Here is an 18,059-nt window from a genome sequence, read left to right on the forward strand (position 1 = left end):
GCATCTTTCCCACCACTGAAGTCAAACTAACTGGTCTATAATTTCCTGTTTTCTCCCTCCCACCTTTCTTTAAAAGTGGTACAACATTAGCCACCCTCCAATTCCCAGGAACTGATCCCGAATGTATCAAACTCTCGAAAATAATCACCAACGCATCCACGATTTCTCAAGCCACCTCCTTCAGTACCGTGGGAAGTAGACCATCAGGCCCTGGGACTTACCAGCCTTCAGACCTAGCAGTCTCTCCAACACCAATTCCTGGCAAATATAAATTCCCTTCAGTTCAGGTCCTTCAGCCACTGTTACCTCAGGGAGATTGCTTGCCTTTCCCAGTGAACACAGATCTGAAGTACCAATTCATTTCTTCTGCCATTTTCTTTGTTCCCCATAATATATTCCCCTGTTTCCGTCTTCAAGGGCCCAATTTTAGTCTTAACCACTTTTTTTGCCTTTCAAATACGTAAAAAAAGCTTTTACTATCCTCCTTTGTTATTGGCCAGTTTACCTTCGTACCTCATTTTTTCTCTGCGTATTTCCTTCTTAGTAATCCTCTGTTCTTTAAAAGCTTACCATCTTCCGTTTTCCCACTTATCTTTGCTATGCTATACTTTCTCTCTTTTTTTAACTTCCCTCGTCAGCCATGGCCACCCATGCCTCCTCCTGGGATCTTTCTTCCTTTTAGGAATGAACTGATCCTGCATCTTCTGCATTATACGCAGAAATATCTGCCATTGTTCCTCCACTGTCATTCCTGCTAAGGTATTGCATCATTGAACTTTGGCCAGCTCCTCCCTCATAGCTCCATAGTTCCCTTTATTCAACAGAAATATTGTCGCTTCCGATTGTACCCTCTCCCTCTCAAATTGCAGATTGAAGCTTAATGTATTATGGTCACTACTTCCCAATGGCTCCTTCACTTCGAGGTCCCCGATCAATTCTGGTTCGTTACACAATACCAGATCCAGAATTGCCTTCTCCCTGGTAGGCTCCAGCACCAGTTGTTCTAAGAATCCATCTCTGAGGCACTCCACAAAGTCTTTCTTGAGGTCCAATACCATCCTGATCCTCCCAGTCTACCTGCATGTTGAAATCCCCCATAACAATTGTAGTAACATTTTTGCGACAGGCCAATTTCAGCTCCTGATTCAACTTACATCCAACATCCAGACTACTGTTTGGGGGCCTGTAGATAACTCCCAAGAGGGTCTTTTTATCCTTAGAATTTCTCAGCTCTATCCACACTGACTCTACATCCCCTAATTCTAGGTTTCTTCCCCCCAACGCAAGGGACTGAATATCATCCCTTACCAACATGGCCACCCCACCCCCTCTGCCTGCCAGTCTGTCCTTACGATAACACGTGTAGCCTTGAATATTCATTTCCCAGACCCTGTCTACTTGAAGTGGGTAGCACGGTGGCACAGTGTTTAGCACTGCTACCTCAGAGCCAGAGACCCGGGTTCAACTCCCATCTCAGGCGACTGACTGTGTGGAGTTTGCACGTTCTCCTCGTGTCTGTGTGGGTTTCCTCCGGGTGCTCTGGTTTCCTCCCACAGTCCAAAGATGTGCGGGTCAGGTGAATTGGCCATGCTAAATTACCCGTAGTGTTAGGTAAGGGGTAAACGTAGGGGTATGGGTGGGTTGCGGATCGGTGTGGACTTGTTGGGCCGAAGCGCCTGTTTCCACACTAAGTAATCTAATCTCATCTAATGTATGAAAAAGCCACGTCTCAGTTATCCCCACAATATCGTATCTGCCAATTTCCAAAAGAGCCTCAAGCTCATCCATCTTATTTCTAATGCTTCATGCATTCATGTATAGTATTTTTAATTTGTTACTGCTCTCACCCTTCCCATCAACTCCTAATTCACTCAACCATACAGCATGATCCCTTTCCGAGTTTTCTGCCTCATTTGATATAGTTGTCTTGCTTGACTTACCTTGTTCTAACTTTCCCTTCAATTTCCTTCTTAAACATCCAGTTTGTCCCCTCCACCCCCTTTTTCCCCCCCCCCCCCCTTTAGTTTAAATATAGTTGTTGCAGTAGCAAACCTGCCTGCCAGAATGCAGATCCCTAACCTATTAAGGTGCAAACCATCTCTCTCGTAGGATTTATGCTTACCACAAACATAGCCCAGTGATCCAAGAATTTAAATCCTTGCTTCATGCACCAGTTTCCCAGCCACACGTTCAAGTCCATTATCTCCCTGTTTCTGGCCTCACCAGCCCGAGGAACTGGAAATAAACCGGAGATAACCACCCTGGACGTCCTGCTTTTCAGCCTTCTTCCTAGTGCTTCGAAGTCCCGCTGTAGTATGTTCCTCCTCTTCTTCCCGACATCCTTTGTGCCGACGTGTACCACCACCTCTAGCTCTTCACCTTCATCCTTGAGGATTTCCTGCACTCTGTTTGTGATGTCTTTAACCCTGGCACCAGGAAGGCGACACACCATCCTTAAGTCCCGCCTGCTGCCACAAATCCCCGGTCAGTTCCTCTGTCAATTATAGATATTAGGCTAATTGGCCTGTAATTCCCTGCTTTTTGCCTCCCTCCCTTTTTGAATAGCAGTGTGACCTTGACAATTTCCCAGTCCTCCAGTACTTTTCCACTATCATTACATCCATAGGGATCTAGGATGTAAGCCATCAGGGGCAGGGAACTTATCACCCTTCAGCCCCATTAGTTTGCCTAATACTACTATTGTAGTGATGGTATTGGCACTTAATTCCTCTCCCCATATTCTTTAGTATTACTGGGATGTTCCACCATAAATTCTGATGCGATACATCTGTTTAACCCCTCTGCTATAACTACTTCCTCAGATTAATTTTCTCAGGGGTCTTCACTTTGACTTCACTTTTTCTTTACAATAAATAAAGAGAAACTCTTATTGTCAGTTTTATATTCCTCACTAGTTTGTTCTCCTCATAGTTTACACTCTCCCTCTTTTTTTTATTATTGTTTTGGTCTTCTTTTACTTGATTCTGAATTCATCCCAAACTTTGGGGCTATCATCTGCTTTGACCACTGTTTTGAAACCCTGGAAATAGACATTCACTCTGGCTATGCCTCACTCTGGATGTGTCATCTCCTTCCTGATCGTGCGAAGCTTATTGCTTGTTAGTGACAGAAGAAAGAAAATGCAAGAAATGTCATGTTTACGTGTATGTACATGCAGAATACTCCAGATGCTGGAAATATGAAAGTGCTGGAGAAACTCAGCAAGTCTGGCAGCACTTGTGGAGAGAAGAAGCAGAGTTAGCGTTGGGAATCCATGACTCTTCAGAAATTACCTTGCTGGGAAAAGATTAAAAGTTACATTCTCTTTCTTTCTCTAAACTACCTGTTCAGTAAATGCAAATGTTAAGTTTTAGAATGTTTGTTTGAGAAACGCCTCTTTATGAAAATGGCAGTATAGCCTGGATGTGAAGGTAGTGATTTGGATTCCCAAGGGTCATAAATCAAGGGATTTGAATTATCTCTGTAAAGACCATGACATAAAGTTTGGAGAAATATAAATATTTTATTTAAATAATTTAAACTGGTGAAACCAGTTAATAAAATTTAAAACTATTGTGTGAATTGAATCTATTTTAAGTGTGTTAAGGTTGGATGGGGATAGTACAATAGGGATCAGACAGGTTAGATCTGAGCAATGATGCCCAAGGGTAACATGGTGGCCCAGCAGTTAGCACGGCTGTCTCACAGCGCCAGAGACCCGGGTTCAATTCCCACCTCAGCAACTGTCTGTTGTGGAGTTTGCACATTCTCCCTGTATCTGCGTGGGTTGGCTCCGGTTTTCTCCACAGTTCAAAGGTGTGCAGGTTGGGTGAATTGGCCAGGCTAAATTGCCTGTAGGTGTAGGGGAATGGGTTTGGGTGGGTTGCTCTTCAGAGGGTCGGTGTGGACTTGTTGGGCCGAAGGGCCTCTTTCCACACTAAGTAATCTAATCTAATGACATCTGCGGTTGAAAAGCAAAACACTGCAGATGTTAAATCTGAAATAATAATAATAATAATAATAATACTCAAGTCACCAGGCACCTTTCACAATATGCTACTAATCTGATAGAATGTTGACTTTCCAGTTCCCTTGAAGGTGTGTGAGAGTCACTGGCAAGATGAGCAATCATTGTTTATCACCAATTATCCTTGAAGGTGGTAGTGGGGTAATGAAAGAAATATAAACGGGGAATTCAGAATTTCCTCACTTCGGGGACTGACTCTGAGCTGCCTGGCCACATGCAGTGTACTGGGCACATGTTAATTAAGGTTGGCTTGGTAATGCCTTTCTGCAGTTAGTTCAAATGTTTATGCTCTTATCATCTCAACCTTGAGCTAAGAAATGTTGTCAATCACAATGGGTAGCACCTGGATTTTAATTGAGCTATATTAGAGAAAGAGTGCAAGTGGGTTCGAGCAGATCATACACTTATGGTGTTCCTCTGTATATGCTACCCTTGTCCAAGCTAAAGAAATTGTGGCTTTTGATTGAATTTAACAACAGCAACAAAAATCATTCACAGGTTGTGGGCATTGCTGGGTAGGCTGGCAATTAGTGCCCATCCGTAACTGCGCATTGCTGTGGGTCTGGAGTCACATGTAGGCCAAACTGGGGAAGGATGACCATTTCCTTCCCTAAAAGACTTCAGTGAACTAGATGGGCTTTTCCAACAATGGTTCCATGGCCATCATTAGACTCCGAATTTATTTTTATTGGATTTAAATTCAACCAACTGGTGCAATCCTCCGAACATTACCTGGGTCTCTGTACTAATGGTCTAGCAATAACAACACGAGGCCATCACCTCTCCTTGTTAAAGGAATCTGTGAGTTGTTGCATCTTAAAGCACATGCGCTACTGCAACTTGGTGGAGGGAGTAAATATTTAAGTCAGTGGTGAAACCTTTTTCTGTCTACAGATTCTGCCTCACCTGCAGTATGTCTGCAGCTTGAGGAACCTCAGTTTGGAATTGCACTGGAGTCTGCGCTTCAGACAATGGGATGCATCAGGGAGAGGGAATGTTATCTGGATGCTTTGCTCATGGAACAGTTGTAGTTCCTTGGGTTATGTAGTCATTTGGATTAGGTCAATGGATTGGGATGAGAGGATTTGACTGCAAGTTTGGCAGCACTGAGGATTAATTCAACTTTTAATCTTAGCCAGTAAGCATCTTTTATTTGGACATGTGATAAGAATGAAGACAAAAGTAAGAGGAGCCAAACTGAGCAAATGGCATAGGAAAGTATTACCTGAAAAGGAAAGTGGAAAAGCACAATCAAACAGATACTGTTTGCGATTTCCCCCACAGAGCATAGGCTCTGTGCTCTGGCAGCTGTTGGGATTAAAGATTATTCTCTCACATCTAGGGAAGAACTTAGATAGGGTGGAATCCATTTTTAGTGTCCGTGTAGTAAGGAGCAGAATTTAAAAATAAAGTTCTAATGAGTGTTTGTTTTCTTTTGCGATGCTCAGATCCAAATGATCAAATAGAACCTGGTGAGGTAATTGCTGGTTTATTACTTGAGAGTGCACTAATTGATAAAAGATCAACTAAGCCAGAGTGTTGAATGTGTAGCTGAAAGAGCAGTCTGGGAGCTCTTCCGTTAGGATGGGTGATCTTAAACCGGGCTGGACTAGTGTCCTGGTGTATTAAATATTTAGGACTGTAAGTAGAGCTTGAAGGCAAAAGGAGTGGATTGTATTCAGGTGAGGTAACATTTCTAAACCATGATAGTTCAGTTCAGTGGAAAATAGTTTGGATACGTTCACTTTGTTTGAAAGTTTACTTGATAGCTAGCACTACCTATTCTATCATGCTGTAAAGGACACGCAGCTATTTTTTTCAAAAACATTCTGCTTTTTGTCACTCTTGCTATGTTGAAACAAATGAGTGAACCCATATAACTTTACCAATGGGAAGTTCCTGTTTCGGACTCCCAGTGCATAAGTACTTTGCTTCAATACTTCGCTCTATAGTATAATGGGAAACAAAAAATGTAAATTTCTGTATTGTGTACTACAAAGGACATTGAATGCATGTCCGAGCTTAAATAGTGTACTTAAAATATAACTAACATTGCAACACCGTGGTCCATAATGAGAATTTCATAAAGAAGCAACTGTTTTGTTGATTTTTTTTAAAATAGTGTATGGGTATCAACTGACCATGATGACATTGCAGCAGTAGCCAGGAAATTTGGAGCACAGGTGCACCGTAGAAGCGCAGAAGTATCAAAAGATACGACAAGCTCATTGGATACCATTTTGGAATTCTTGGAAAGCCACAAAGGTATGATAGTTCACAATATCCCCAACTAAAGGTTAATTACAGGTGATCATGCAGTGACTCTAACGTCAGACAGATGGTGAGTTTTGGTACCTGCCTTACATTGGAACTGAAGCCAGTGTGATGTAATGAAACCTCTTCCAAATGCTTTGCAATCTATTTGATCTAATTGGTCCATGCCAGTAGTTAACCTGCACTTGAACCTCTTCCTATCTCTCTCCAATGAATCCTATCATCGTAATTATCTGTTCCTTTCTCTATCATGGGACAATCTGACTTAGTAATAAATGCGCATTTCGATGGCTGGCTAGTTACACCTTCTAACCACTGTCCACTGCAGAAAGATTTTCTAGATTCCCAATTGACTCTTAATGGTAGTCCTGACAAGTGGGTAACTCTTTCTCTACAACTAGAAAGAATGATTGAAAAGGCATTTAGATGGATATATGAATAGGAAGGGTTTAGGGAGATATGGGCCAAGTGCTGGCAAATGGGACTAGATTACTTTAGGATATCTGGTCAGCATGGATGAGTTGGACTGAAGGGTCTATTTCTGTGCTGTACATCTGAATGACTCTATGATAAAGTTGAAAGGGAATAGGACAGATACCTGGCAGATTGACCAATCTTTAACTGGCCTAACAGGAAAAACTACCATCTCTGTATTCTTTATCTGAAAATCTCAGGACTTGAGTTTTGGATGAAGCATACTGTTGGTATTTGTGTCCATCATTGTGAATACCACTTTGAAAGTTTGTGCAAATTGTCAAGAACACTCTGGGCAGAGCCCATGACTTCAGGCAGCTGCAGATTGGGTGGAGGCTGAGAATTTGAGAATCCATCAACAGGATATTGTGTTCCAAAATAGATACCAAGAAGGTCCCTTATTTGTCGTGTCTATTTCTATGGAGCTCTGTCAGGTTGTGAAAGTGCAGCAGCTCCTGATTATTACTGTGTTCTTGTTTGACAACTGCAGCCGAGCCTGTCTGTCAGTTTCAGTAATTGGGGTCTGTTTTTACCTTTTGTCACTAGTTTGCATATTAACATAACCTTTCCCAGATTCATGCCTTTGCATCCACCGTTTGGGCCGTTAGAATAAAAGTTTGTTTCGCCCAAACCCGTTGAGAGCTGAGTTTGATCCTGTGGTGGGGGGGGGGAGTGAAGGATCTTCACTTTTATGTCTGTTCAGGCCAAGTGAAGTTTTGTCTTCCCCAGAGAGGCCTGAAACCCAACATGTGTCCATTTGTGAAAAGTCCTTTAGTTTTTTTTAAGGTCTTTTCATTTATGGATGTACAGATAATGGGTACTGTCTTTTTGTGCATTGTGTGGTGCTGATAAGGCCAACAATTATTCTCTGTCCCTGATTTTTCTTGCATTGAATAACTTGCTTGTTCATTTCAGAGGGCATTTAAGAGTGAGCCAGATTGCTATGGGTCTGGAGTCACCCATAGGCCACACCAGGTAAGTACAGCAGATTTCCTTCCTGGAGGAACATTGGTAAGCAGGTGGGTTTTCACAACAGTGGACAGCAAGTTTAGTTTCACTGTGGCAGTGTCACCTAGTTTTCAAATTTCACCATCTGCAATGGTGAGATTTGAAACCATGACTCCAGAATGTTTACTTGGACCTCTGGATTACTTGGCCATTGAGTTACTATAGTGACATTATCTTCCCTTATTCGATCTCCGTATAGGTGTTAAATGACCTGAAAGTTACCTAATCGGGACAACTTGGTTTTTCCCCTCATTCTGTTCGTTGTTGTTGTTTTTCTAAAATGACTACTTCCCTCTGGCTTTGGCTCTGATGAAAGGGGCACTCTTTATCTGGTCTGTGATGGATAGCTTTGTGTATTAGTGTTTGCTCACCTTAAAAATGTAAGTTACAAACAATGAAATTTTAAATGCAAGTGACTCAGTGGTTAGCACTGCTGCCTCACAGCACCAGGAACCCAGGTTCGATTCCTGGGTGACTGTCTGTGTGGAGTTTGCACATTCTCCCTGTGTCTGAATGGGTTTCCTCTGGTTTCCTCCCACAATCCAAAGATGTGCTGGTGAATTGGCCATGCTAAATTGCCCATACTGTTAGATGCATTAGTCAGGGGTAAATATAGGGTAGGGAATGGGTCTGGGCGTGTTGTCCTTTGGAGGGTCACTGTGGACTTGTTGGGCTGAAGGGCCTGTTCCGTACTGTAGGAAATCTAATCAAATCATGGAAGACCCTTGTGGTACTCTAGTCATGTCCCTACATCTGGGCCAGGGCACCAAAGTTCAAATCCCACCTGCCTCCAAGGTGTGCAATAATATCTCTGAACAGGTTAATTAGAAACTCTAGAAATAAGAATAAAAATTGTCCTTAAATTCATGTGCCATTATGATTTTTCAAGGAATGTAATCTGCAGCATCATTCTGCAAAAATGTTTTAAGTGGCCAAAAAAAAAAATCCAAAGACACTTGGGCGTATTTTCCCATAGTAATTAAATGTGGAAGTGATAAAAACTCATTTATGCAAACTATGTGCCATGTTTTAATTTTTTTTGACCAATGAGAAGGGAATTAAAACTTGCAACTAAATTTTAGTTGTTTGTAACTTAGCTTATTGAGCTGGATGTTTTTGTAATGCAACACAGGTAGATGTTTTGAATGTTTGCCTGCGAGTAAGCCAAAAAAAACATGTTTTTGCATAATTCTGCTTCCACCCTTTGACTGCAAAGCATTTTGCACGGCCATAAATGTCCTTTTGTAGTCATGGGCAACATGGTGGCAGTGGTTAGCACTGCTGCCTCACAGTGCCAGAGTCCAGAGTTCAATTCCCACCTTAGGTAATGTCTGTGTGGAGTTTACACATTCTCTGCATGGGTTTTCTCCCAGACTTCCAAAAATGTGCAGGTTAGGTGAATTGGCCATGCTAAATTGCCCATCATGTTAGGTGAAGGGGTAAATATAGGGGAATGGGTCTAGATTGGTTGGTCTTCGGAGGGTCAGTGTGGACTTGTTGGGCCGAAGGGCCTGTTTCCATGTTGTGCAGAGAGTTGGATTAAATTACTTACAATGTCATGATTTGCATGTGTATGCAGAGCTGTAAAAATCATAATCATTCTTATATTAATTTCACTGACAGAAGTACATGTGGTGGGCCATCTACAGTGCACATCTCCCTGTCTCCATCCACGCCATCTGAAGGATGTAGTGAAGATGTTTAAGGAGGAGCAGTATGATTCTGTCTTTTCTGTTGTAAGACACCATCATTTTCGCTGGAAGGAGGTTTTGAAAGGTAGACCGCGTGTGATGCATATATTTTCCATAAGATAGGGATACAGTAGCCTTCATTTTTAATCTGATGTTTTATTGTTGATTATTACCCACTTCAATTAAATTGGATTAAAATAGTGCAGATTTGAAAATGTTTAATTAGTTGCAAATGGGAAATGAGGGTTTCTAGGTAGCTATTTTCTGACGCATCAGTACAATTCAAATTGACAAATTGTCTACATTTCAAGGTGTCCAGCTGTTGTTTAGTTCAGTGTTACAGGGGTCACAGACTAATATCTCCAAGTGACAGCATGACTGCATTTAAATTAGGCATCATTGGTAGATCTGGGAATTAAAGTAACTTGTTTGATTGGTTTGAAGTCCAAATACTTTTATATAATTAAGGCTTGGCTCTGATTATGGTAGACTGGATGAGAAAGGGTGGGGAGGGAGAGGACATCTGTGAGAAAGGGTGGGGAGGGAGTGGTGTTGAGAGGTTTGACAGGAGATGACTAGAATGATACCAATGTTAAAGTATTATATCTAAAGGAAAAAGTGAATAGGGTGGGGCTGTTTTCTTGGCAATGGATGACGAGTAGCCTAGTAAAGATCAAAAAAGGGTTTGATAGGGTAGATGTGGAAGTGCTGTTTTCATTTCTGAACAAGACTTGAATTAGGGCAGTTAAATTCAATGAAGAATGCAGAAAAAGCTGTTTACCCAGGGTATGTGGAAATCATACCACTGGAATTATTGAGGTGAATTGCATGGATGACATCAAGGAAATGCTAGATAAGCAGCTGAGGAGTGAGAAGTGGGAAGGCATCAATGGCTATGGGCTTGAGGTGTGAAAAAGCTATTGAGGAAGCAGATCAGTCATGAACTAGGAGAATAGGGCAGGAGGCTGAAGGGATGAATGATCTATTTGTGCTCCTTTTTATATTGTTAGGATTAGTTGTAATGGGAGTTGGATAAATTTTCCCAGCAAGTTCTGGTGAATTTGTTCCAGGAATGTCTTGGAAGTTGACACTGAGTTGGGATTCCTTTGCACCCAGTGTCTAATCTTTTATTTCTCAGCTGGATGCAAAGTATCAAACAAAGACACGATGAGGATAAGTGTTGAATTAGAGTTCTTGGTGTGTTTGAGTCAGGTGAAAGAGCACAACATTAAAAATTTGAGATCCGTCCCACGAAAAATTTCAAAGCAAGTAGAAAAGCCAGACTTTGAGGTATTGGAGGCCTCTTGAACTTGAACCCTCCAAAACTGCTATTTGTAAGTGCCGTATGCTTAAGACCAGAGCTCATAGAGACAGAAAATCTCGATCAGTATTTGAGTGCACGGAGGCATCTACCTGAAACACCCAGATTTAGGAACTGAAGGATGATCTCATCGCCATCATTTACCATTCAGACTCCTTGGCCCGTTGATGTCAGTGATAGCGATACAGTGCCTGAAGGAATAGCTGTTGTCCTGGCGTTCCTCACACTGGGTAGCAGTGACACTCAGTTCACAAGTGAAGGTATCAGACCCTTTCTGAATAATTGGAAAATTTACATCACAACCCATCATCTGCACACTGTCCTCAATCAAATCAAATGGAGATGGTCAAAGGGTTAATGAAGTCAATTAGAAGGGCTCTTCTGGTGAAGTGGTAATGTTCTTCCACTGAGCTAGGAGGACAAGATTCAATTCTAATTACACAACGTTTTGGGCATAAGCCCTTCATCAGGAATCCGTCCTGATGAAGGGCTTATGCCCGAAACGTCGAATTTCCTGTTCCTTGGATGCTGCCTGACCTGCTGCTGTTTTTCCAGCAACACATTTTCAGCTGTCAATAGAGAGAGACTGAATTGGACTAAAAAGAACAAACTGGTTTTAAGTAACTTTTGAGATGATGGGGCATGTCGTCTTCCTTGTGAAAAGGGGAGGTATTTGAATATATTCCTTATACACAGTGGCTGGTCAGACTGGTGATCTGTAATTTTTTTTGTACATTAACATTTTAGCTGGTTTACCTGTAACAGACAGACACTCTCCACCCCTCTCGCTTGACTTTGGCTTCTAATGCCTCCTAACACTAGCCCCCCCCCCCTAATCTGTACCCCAGGCTTTTTCTGGTTGGCCTGCTGTGGTCATCTTTGGTCCTGGACCCTGCTCTTCCTTAGAGGCAAACCATTTTCAAATGCGCCTGTAAAATTTCCAGTTGTCCAGTCTCTGTGCCTCAAAATACATGTTTAGCTTATGGCATCAAAGCAGGTTTTTAAACCTGGAGGAGTTTGGGTCCAGGTCAGATCTTTGAAATGCTTGGGAGAAGCAAAAATTCGGCTTAATAGGGTCTGGTGCAATAGGTGTCATGGTTTCGATATACAGGATGAGGAAACTGGACAGGTGAAAGATTACTTCTATTGGTTAAAGTAATGGAAATATAAAGAATGCCTTTTACTGAATACCTAAAGCAGAAGTTGTGGTCTGCAAAAAATTAAGGGAACACTTGCAAAAGTGTAACCAACATTTCAGTAATTGATGTTGATTCAGATTAATTTTTGGCTGATATAAGTACTTTCTTCACATTGATACAGCTTAAATTTCTATGACCAGTTTAAGCAATCTGATTCCAGGGTGGGCTACCAGTTTAAAAAGAAATGTAAGCAACTTAATGTATTCACTGCTGAACTGATAGGATTGTGTGCCCAAACGTTTCATTTAAAAAATGTGAATTTACTCACTGAAGCCAATAGAAGGTAATAAAAGTATAAAATACTGGAAACACTCAGCAGATCACTTTGCATCTTGAGATGCGAACAGTGATCATAGTTTCAGGGTAATGCCCTGTCATCCAGAAAGGTTGAGCAAATAAGGAGTTAGGGAAAGTGGGGAAGGAATGGAATAACAAAAAGGAAAGGTCTGGCAAGAGATGGAAGGCAGGAGAAAGGAATGAGAGCACAAGGGGAAACACAGCGACGATGGGACAATGACTGACTGAAAAAGAGTCTAGAGGTGCTGAAAATGACAACAGAATCCATGCCAGCTGCTGTTGTCCAAAATAAGGTTGATAGTGCTCACAATTGGCAATTGGTGGAGCTGAGCCTGTAAGGCCGCAGATGCCTACCTGAAGGAGTTGGGACGCTGTTTCTGAAGCTTCTGTTGCATGTCCTTTTGAATAATATCACTGAAGGATGTTGTGAAACCTGAAAGAGTTCAGAAAGGATTAACAAGAATGTAGCCTGGATTGGAGAGTTTGAATTACAGGGTGAGGCTGAATAGATTGGGGCTATTTTTCCTGGAGCATCGGAGGCTGACCTTCATAGAGGCTTACAAAAGAATGAGGGGCATGGATAGGGTGAATAGCCAAGGTATTTTTCCTGGGGTGGGGAAGTCCAAAACTAGAGGACATCGCTTTAAGGTGAGAGTGGGAAGAGTTAAAAGCGCTTTAAGGGCAACCTTTTCATGCGGGGATGGTATGTGTATGGAATGAGTTGCCAGAGGAAGTAGTGGAGGCTGGTGCAATTCCAACATTTAAAAAGCATCTGGATTCCTAGATGGATAGGAAGTGTTTGGATTGGTGTGGGCCAAGTGCTGGCAAATGGGGCTAAATTAATTTAGGATACCTGGTCAGCATGAACGAGTTAGACCAAAGGGTCTGTTTCCATACTGTATGAATCTATGACTTTGTGACTGGGATCAGCGTGAAGAAGGGTGGAGAATTTAAAAGGCAGGGTGACTGGAAGCTTGGGATTTGTGCTTTAGACTGCACAAGGTAGGGGGTGGATTTACACAGATTAGATGTTTTGTATTTCACCTAGCTTTAACAGCGGCCGTACTAAGCACTATGCTGGGTAGAGAAACTACAATCGCCAAGAAACAGTACACCATCCCCCTTGGAGATCATTAGAAGGGAGCAGCTGAAAAGGCAGGTGCCGTTCCATTTTTCTCTGCTCTTTTGGAACACTAAGAGGGGCAGGGAAATTTGGGGATCACGCTGGAAGTAGCGGAAATGTCAGATGAGTTTGTAAATATGGAGGGTGGAAGTTAAAGATGAGGGAAGCTCCTCTGAGGCTCTTTGATTGGCTAAATGACCTGCTTCCACACTGTAGGAATTTGATGATTCTAAGGTATGTTCATCAAAGTAACTATGGGAGTCAGTGGATTAACAAAATACGGTTGACACCCCATACCTAGAACTAGAGGTAGAGAAAGGAAGAGACAGAAACTGACTTCACAAATCAGAAAAGTGAACTGAAGTGAAATCTTGGTTAGGCTAAAGGCAGAAAACTGGACCAATTCAATTATCACTCTATTGATTTTAAAAAGAGATGACTGAATGTGATTCAGGATATAACCAAGTAAGTTCCATTATCTCTCTTTCAGATGCACAGGGATTCTATAGTCACAGCTTTATTTAGGAGGAAGCAAGTCAAAGGTGATGTTGGTTGATTTGGTTTCTCTTTATTTCGCAGCAGGGGAGTTAACCCAGCCTTTAAATCTGAATCCAGCCAAAAGGCCCCGAAGACAGGACTGGAGAGGAGAACTCTGTGAAAATGGATCCTTCTATTTTGCAACTACAAAGTTAATTAACACTAACTGTCTCCAGGTAAATGACTGGTATAAATGTGAGGGAATCAACCAGCCCAGGACAAATCAAACCCAGCCAACTACTGCCCTGTCAGCTGATCATCAGTAAAGTAATGGAAGGAGTCATTTTAACAATGCTATTAAGCAGCACCTGCTCAGTGATGCCCATTTTGGGTTTCACCAGGGCAGGGCAGATCAGCTCCTGACTTCATTATAGCCTTAGTACAAACATAGACAGAAGAGCTGAATTTCCGAGGGACTACTCTTGATATCAAGGCCTCATTTGACCAAATGTGGCATCAGAGTCCAAGCAAAATTGAAGTTAATGAAATATGGGGTATTCCTTTCACTAGTTGGAGTCATAGTTGTTGGAGGTCAGTCATCTCCGCTCCAGGACATCTTAGGCGGCACGGTGGCTCAGTGGTTAATACTGCTGCCTCACAGCACCAGGGTCCCAGGTTTGGTTCCAGCCTCGGGCGACTGTCTGCATGGGTTTCCTCTGGGTGCTGTGGTTCCCTCCCACAGTCCAAAAATGTGCAGGTCAGGTGAATTGGCCATGTTAAATTGTCCAGTGTTAGGGACATTTTAGTCTGAGGGAAATGGGTCTGGGTGGATTACTCTTCAGACGGTCAGTGTGGACTTGTTGGGCCGAAGGGCCTGTTTCCACACTTACGGGAATCTAATCTGCAGGACCTCCTAGGTCCAACCATCTTCAACTGTTTTACCAATGACTGTCCATCATAAAATCAGAAGTGGGGATGTTGACTGACTGCAAAATACTCAATACCACTCAACTCCACAAGGAATCGGTCCGTGTTCAAATGCAGCAAGATCTGCACCAGAATGGCAAGCCACATTCATGCCAGGTACTCCCCACTTGCCTGGGTGAATGCAATTCCAGCATCACTCAAGAAGCTTGGCACTATTCAGGACAAGGAGAAAGTGAGGACTGCAGATGCTGGAGATCAGAGCTGAAAATGTGTTGCTGGAAAAGTGCAGCAGGTCAGGCAGCATCCAAGGAACAGGAGAATCGACGTTTTGGGCATAGGCTTATGCCTGAAACGTGGTTCCTCACTATCCAGGACAAAGCAGACCACTTGGTTGGTACCACGTTCACAAACACCCACTCCCTCCCCTATCAACACTCAGCAGCAATGCGTACCACCGACCAGGTGCAGTGCAGAAATTCATCAAAATCCTTCCAAATCCATGATCACTTATAACTAGAAAGGACAAGGACAGCACATATGAGGACACCACCACTTGCAAGATCCCCTCCAAGCTACTGCTTGTGCTGACTTGGAAATATTCCTGTGAATACAGTGTCGCTCAGATTCCTAAAATTCCCCCTTTCTCGGCATTGTAGGTCCACTTACAGCACATGGACTGCAGTGGTTCAAGAAAATAGCTCCCCACCTTCACGCCAAGTAGAGACGGACAATAAATGATCCCACGAGTTAATGAAAAGGAAAACTCAAAATTTATCAAACATGGTTTTCCATTCACAATTTCATGCTGACCATAACCAATCCGATTATATTATCTAATTATCCATTTATGACCACCTAGCAGTCGGGAAAGTAGAGTCCTAGATGTATGGCAGGGAAACAGTTCGTTTGGTCCAACCCGTCCATGCCGACCCAACTTCCCGATCCAATCTAGTCCCACCTGCCAACACCCAGCCCATATCCCTCCAAACCCTTCCTATTCATATACCATCCAAATGCCTTTTAAATGTTGTAATTGTACCACCACTTCTCTGGCAGCTCATTTCACACACTCCCCACCATCTGCATGAAAATGTTGCCCCTTTGATCTCTTTTATATCTTTTCCCTCTCACCCTAAACCTATGCCCTCGAGTTCTGGACTCTCCCCACCCCAAGGAAAATACCTTGTCTATTTACCCTATCCATGCTCCTCATGATTTTATACACACCTCAGCCTCCGATGCTCCGGGGAAAACAGCCCCAGCCTATTCAGCCTCTCCCTGTAGCTCAAATCCTCCAACCCTGGCAACATCCTTGTAAATATTTTCTGAATCCTTCCGATCGGAAGGAGACCAGAATTGCACACACTATTCCAACAGTGGTCTAACCAATGTCCTGTACATCCGCAACATGACCTCCCAACTCCTGTACTCCATATGCTGACCAACAAAGGAAAGCATTCCAAACACCTCCTTCACTATCATATCTACCTGCGACTTTACTTTCAAGGAGCTGTGAACATGCACTCCAACGTCCCTTTGTTCAGCAACACTCCCTAAGACCTTACCATTAAGTGTATAAGTTCTGCTAAAGTTTGCTTTTCCAAACTATGGTACCTTGCATTTATCCAAATTTAAACTCCATCTGCCACTCCTCAGCCTATTGGTTCATCTGATTTAAGATCCCGTTGTCATCCGGGGTAACCTTCTTCGCTGTCTACTACACCTCCAATTTTGGCATTATCTGCAAACTTACTAACTATACCTCTTAAGCTCACATCCAAATTGTTTATATAAATGATGAAAAGTAGTGGACCCAGCCCTGATCCTTCTGGCACTTCACTGGTCACAGGCCTCCAATCTGAAAAATCAACCCTGTACCACCATTCAAAGGTCTTCTACTTTTGAGTCAGTTCTGCATCCAAATGGCTAGTTCTCCCTGTATTCCATGAAATTAAACGTTGCTAACCAGTCTCCCATGGGGAACCTTGTCGAATGCTTTACTGATGTCCGCATAGATCACATCTCCCACTCTGCCCTTATCAATCCTCTTTGTTACTTCTTCAAAAAAACTCAATCCAGTTTGTGAGACATGATTTCCCACGCACAAAGCCATGTTGACAATCCCTAATCAGTCCTTGCCTTTCCAAATACACCCATCCTGTCCCTCAGGATTCTCTCCAACAAATTGCCCACCACTGATGTCAAGCTCACAGGTCTATAGTTCCCTAGCTTGTCCTTACCACCTTTCTTAAACAGTGGCACCACATTAGCCGATCTCCAGTCTTCCGGCACCTCACCTGTAACTATAGGTTATGCAAATATCTCAGCAAAAGGCCCAGCAATCACTTCCCCAGCATCTCACAGTTCTGGCGAACACCTGATCAGGTCCTGAGAATTTGTCCACTTCTATGCGTTTCAAGACATCCAACACTTCCTCCTATGTAATATGGACATTTTTCAAGATGTCACCATCTATTTCCCTATATTCTATATCTTCAATATCCTTTTCCACAGTAAATATTGATGCAAAATACTTGTTTAGTCTCTTCCCCATCTCCCTTGGCTCCACACAAAGGGCACCTTGCTGATCTTTGAGGGGCTCTATTCTCTCCCTAGTTACCCTTTTGTCCTTAATGTATTTGTAAAAATCCTTTGGATTCTCCTTAATTCTTTGTCAAAGCTATCTCACATCTCCTTTATGCCCTCCTGACTTCCCTCTTAAGTGTACTCCTTCCTTTATACTCTAAGGATTCACTTGATCTATCCTGTGTATGTCTGACATATGCTTCCTTTTTCTTAACCAAACCCTCAATTTCTCTCGTCATCCAGCACTCCCTCCATCTACCAGCCTTTCCTTTCACCCCGACAGTGACCTAACCAATGTCCTGTACAGGACAGGAATATACTTTCTCTGGATTCTCAATATCTCATTTCTGAAGGCTTCCCATTTTCCAGCCTTCCCTTAACCTGCGAACACCTGCCCCCAATCAGCTTTAGAAAGTCCTTGCCTAATACCATCAAAATTGGCCTTTTTCCAAGGTAGAACTTCAACTTTTAGATTTGGTCTATCCTTTTCCATCACAATTTAAAAACTAATAGAATTATGGGCACTGGCCCCAAAGTGCTCCCCCACTGACCCCTCAGTCACCTGCCTTATTTCCCAAGAGTACGTCAAGTTTTGCATCTTCTCTATTATGTACATCCACATACTGACTCAGAAAATTTTCTGGTACACACTGAA

General features: G+C 42.6%; 1 protein-coding gene across 2 annotated transcripts in view; it reads left to right on the plus strand.

The window, feature by feature from the left end:
• cmasa (cytidine monophosphate N-acetylneuraminic acid synthetase a) overlaps positions 1-18,059 on the plus strand; it is a 38,560-nt gene that overhangs the window by 4,502 nt on the left and 15,999 nt on the right. The window contains exons 2-4 of one of the 2 annotated variants that reach the window (XM_060843243.1): positions 6,150-6,292; positions 9,407-9,559; positions 13,994-14,127. In XM_060843243.1, the coding sequence (XP_060699226.1) occupies positions 6,150-6,292; positions 9,407-9,559; positions 13,994-14,127 (430 nt within the window). The remainder of the gene's footprint in view (positions 1-6,149; positions 6,293-9,406; positions 9,560-13,993; positions 14,128-18,059) is intronic. The other variant, XM_060843244.1, reaches the window with a different exon arrangement.

The sequence above is a fragment of the Hemiscyllium ocellatum genome, chromosome 23 (genome assembly GCF_020745735.1).
Source record: "Hemiscyllium ocellatum isolate sHemOce1 chromosome 23, sHemOce1.pat.X.cur, whole genome shotgun sequence".
Classification (NCBI taxonomy): domain Eukaryota; kingdom Metazoa; phylum Chordata; class Chondrichthyes; order Orectolobiformes; family Hemiscylliidae; genus Hemiscyllium; species Hemiscyllium ocellatum.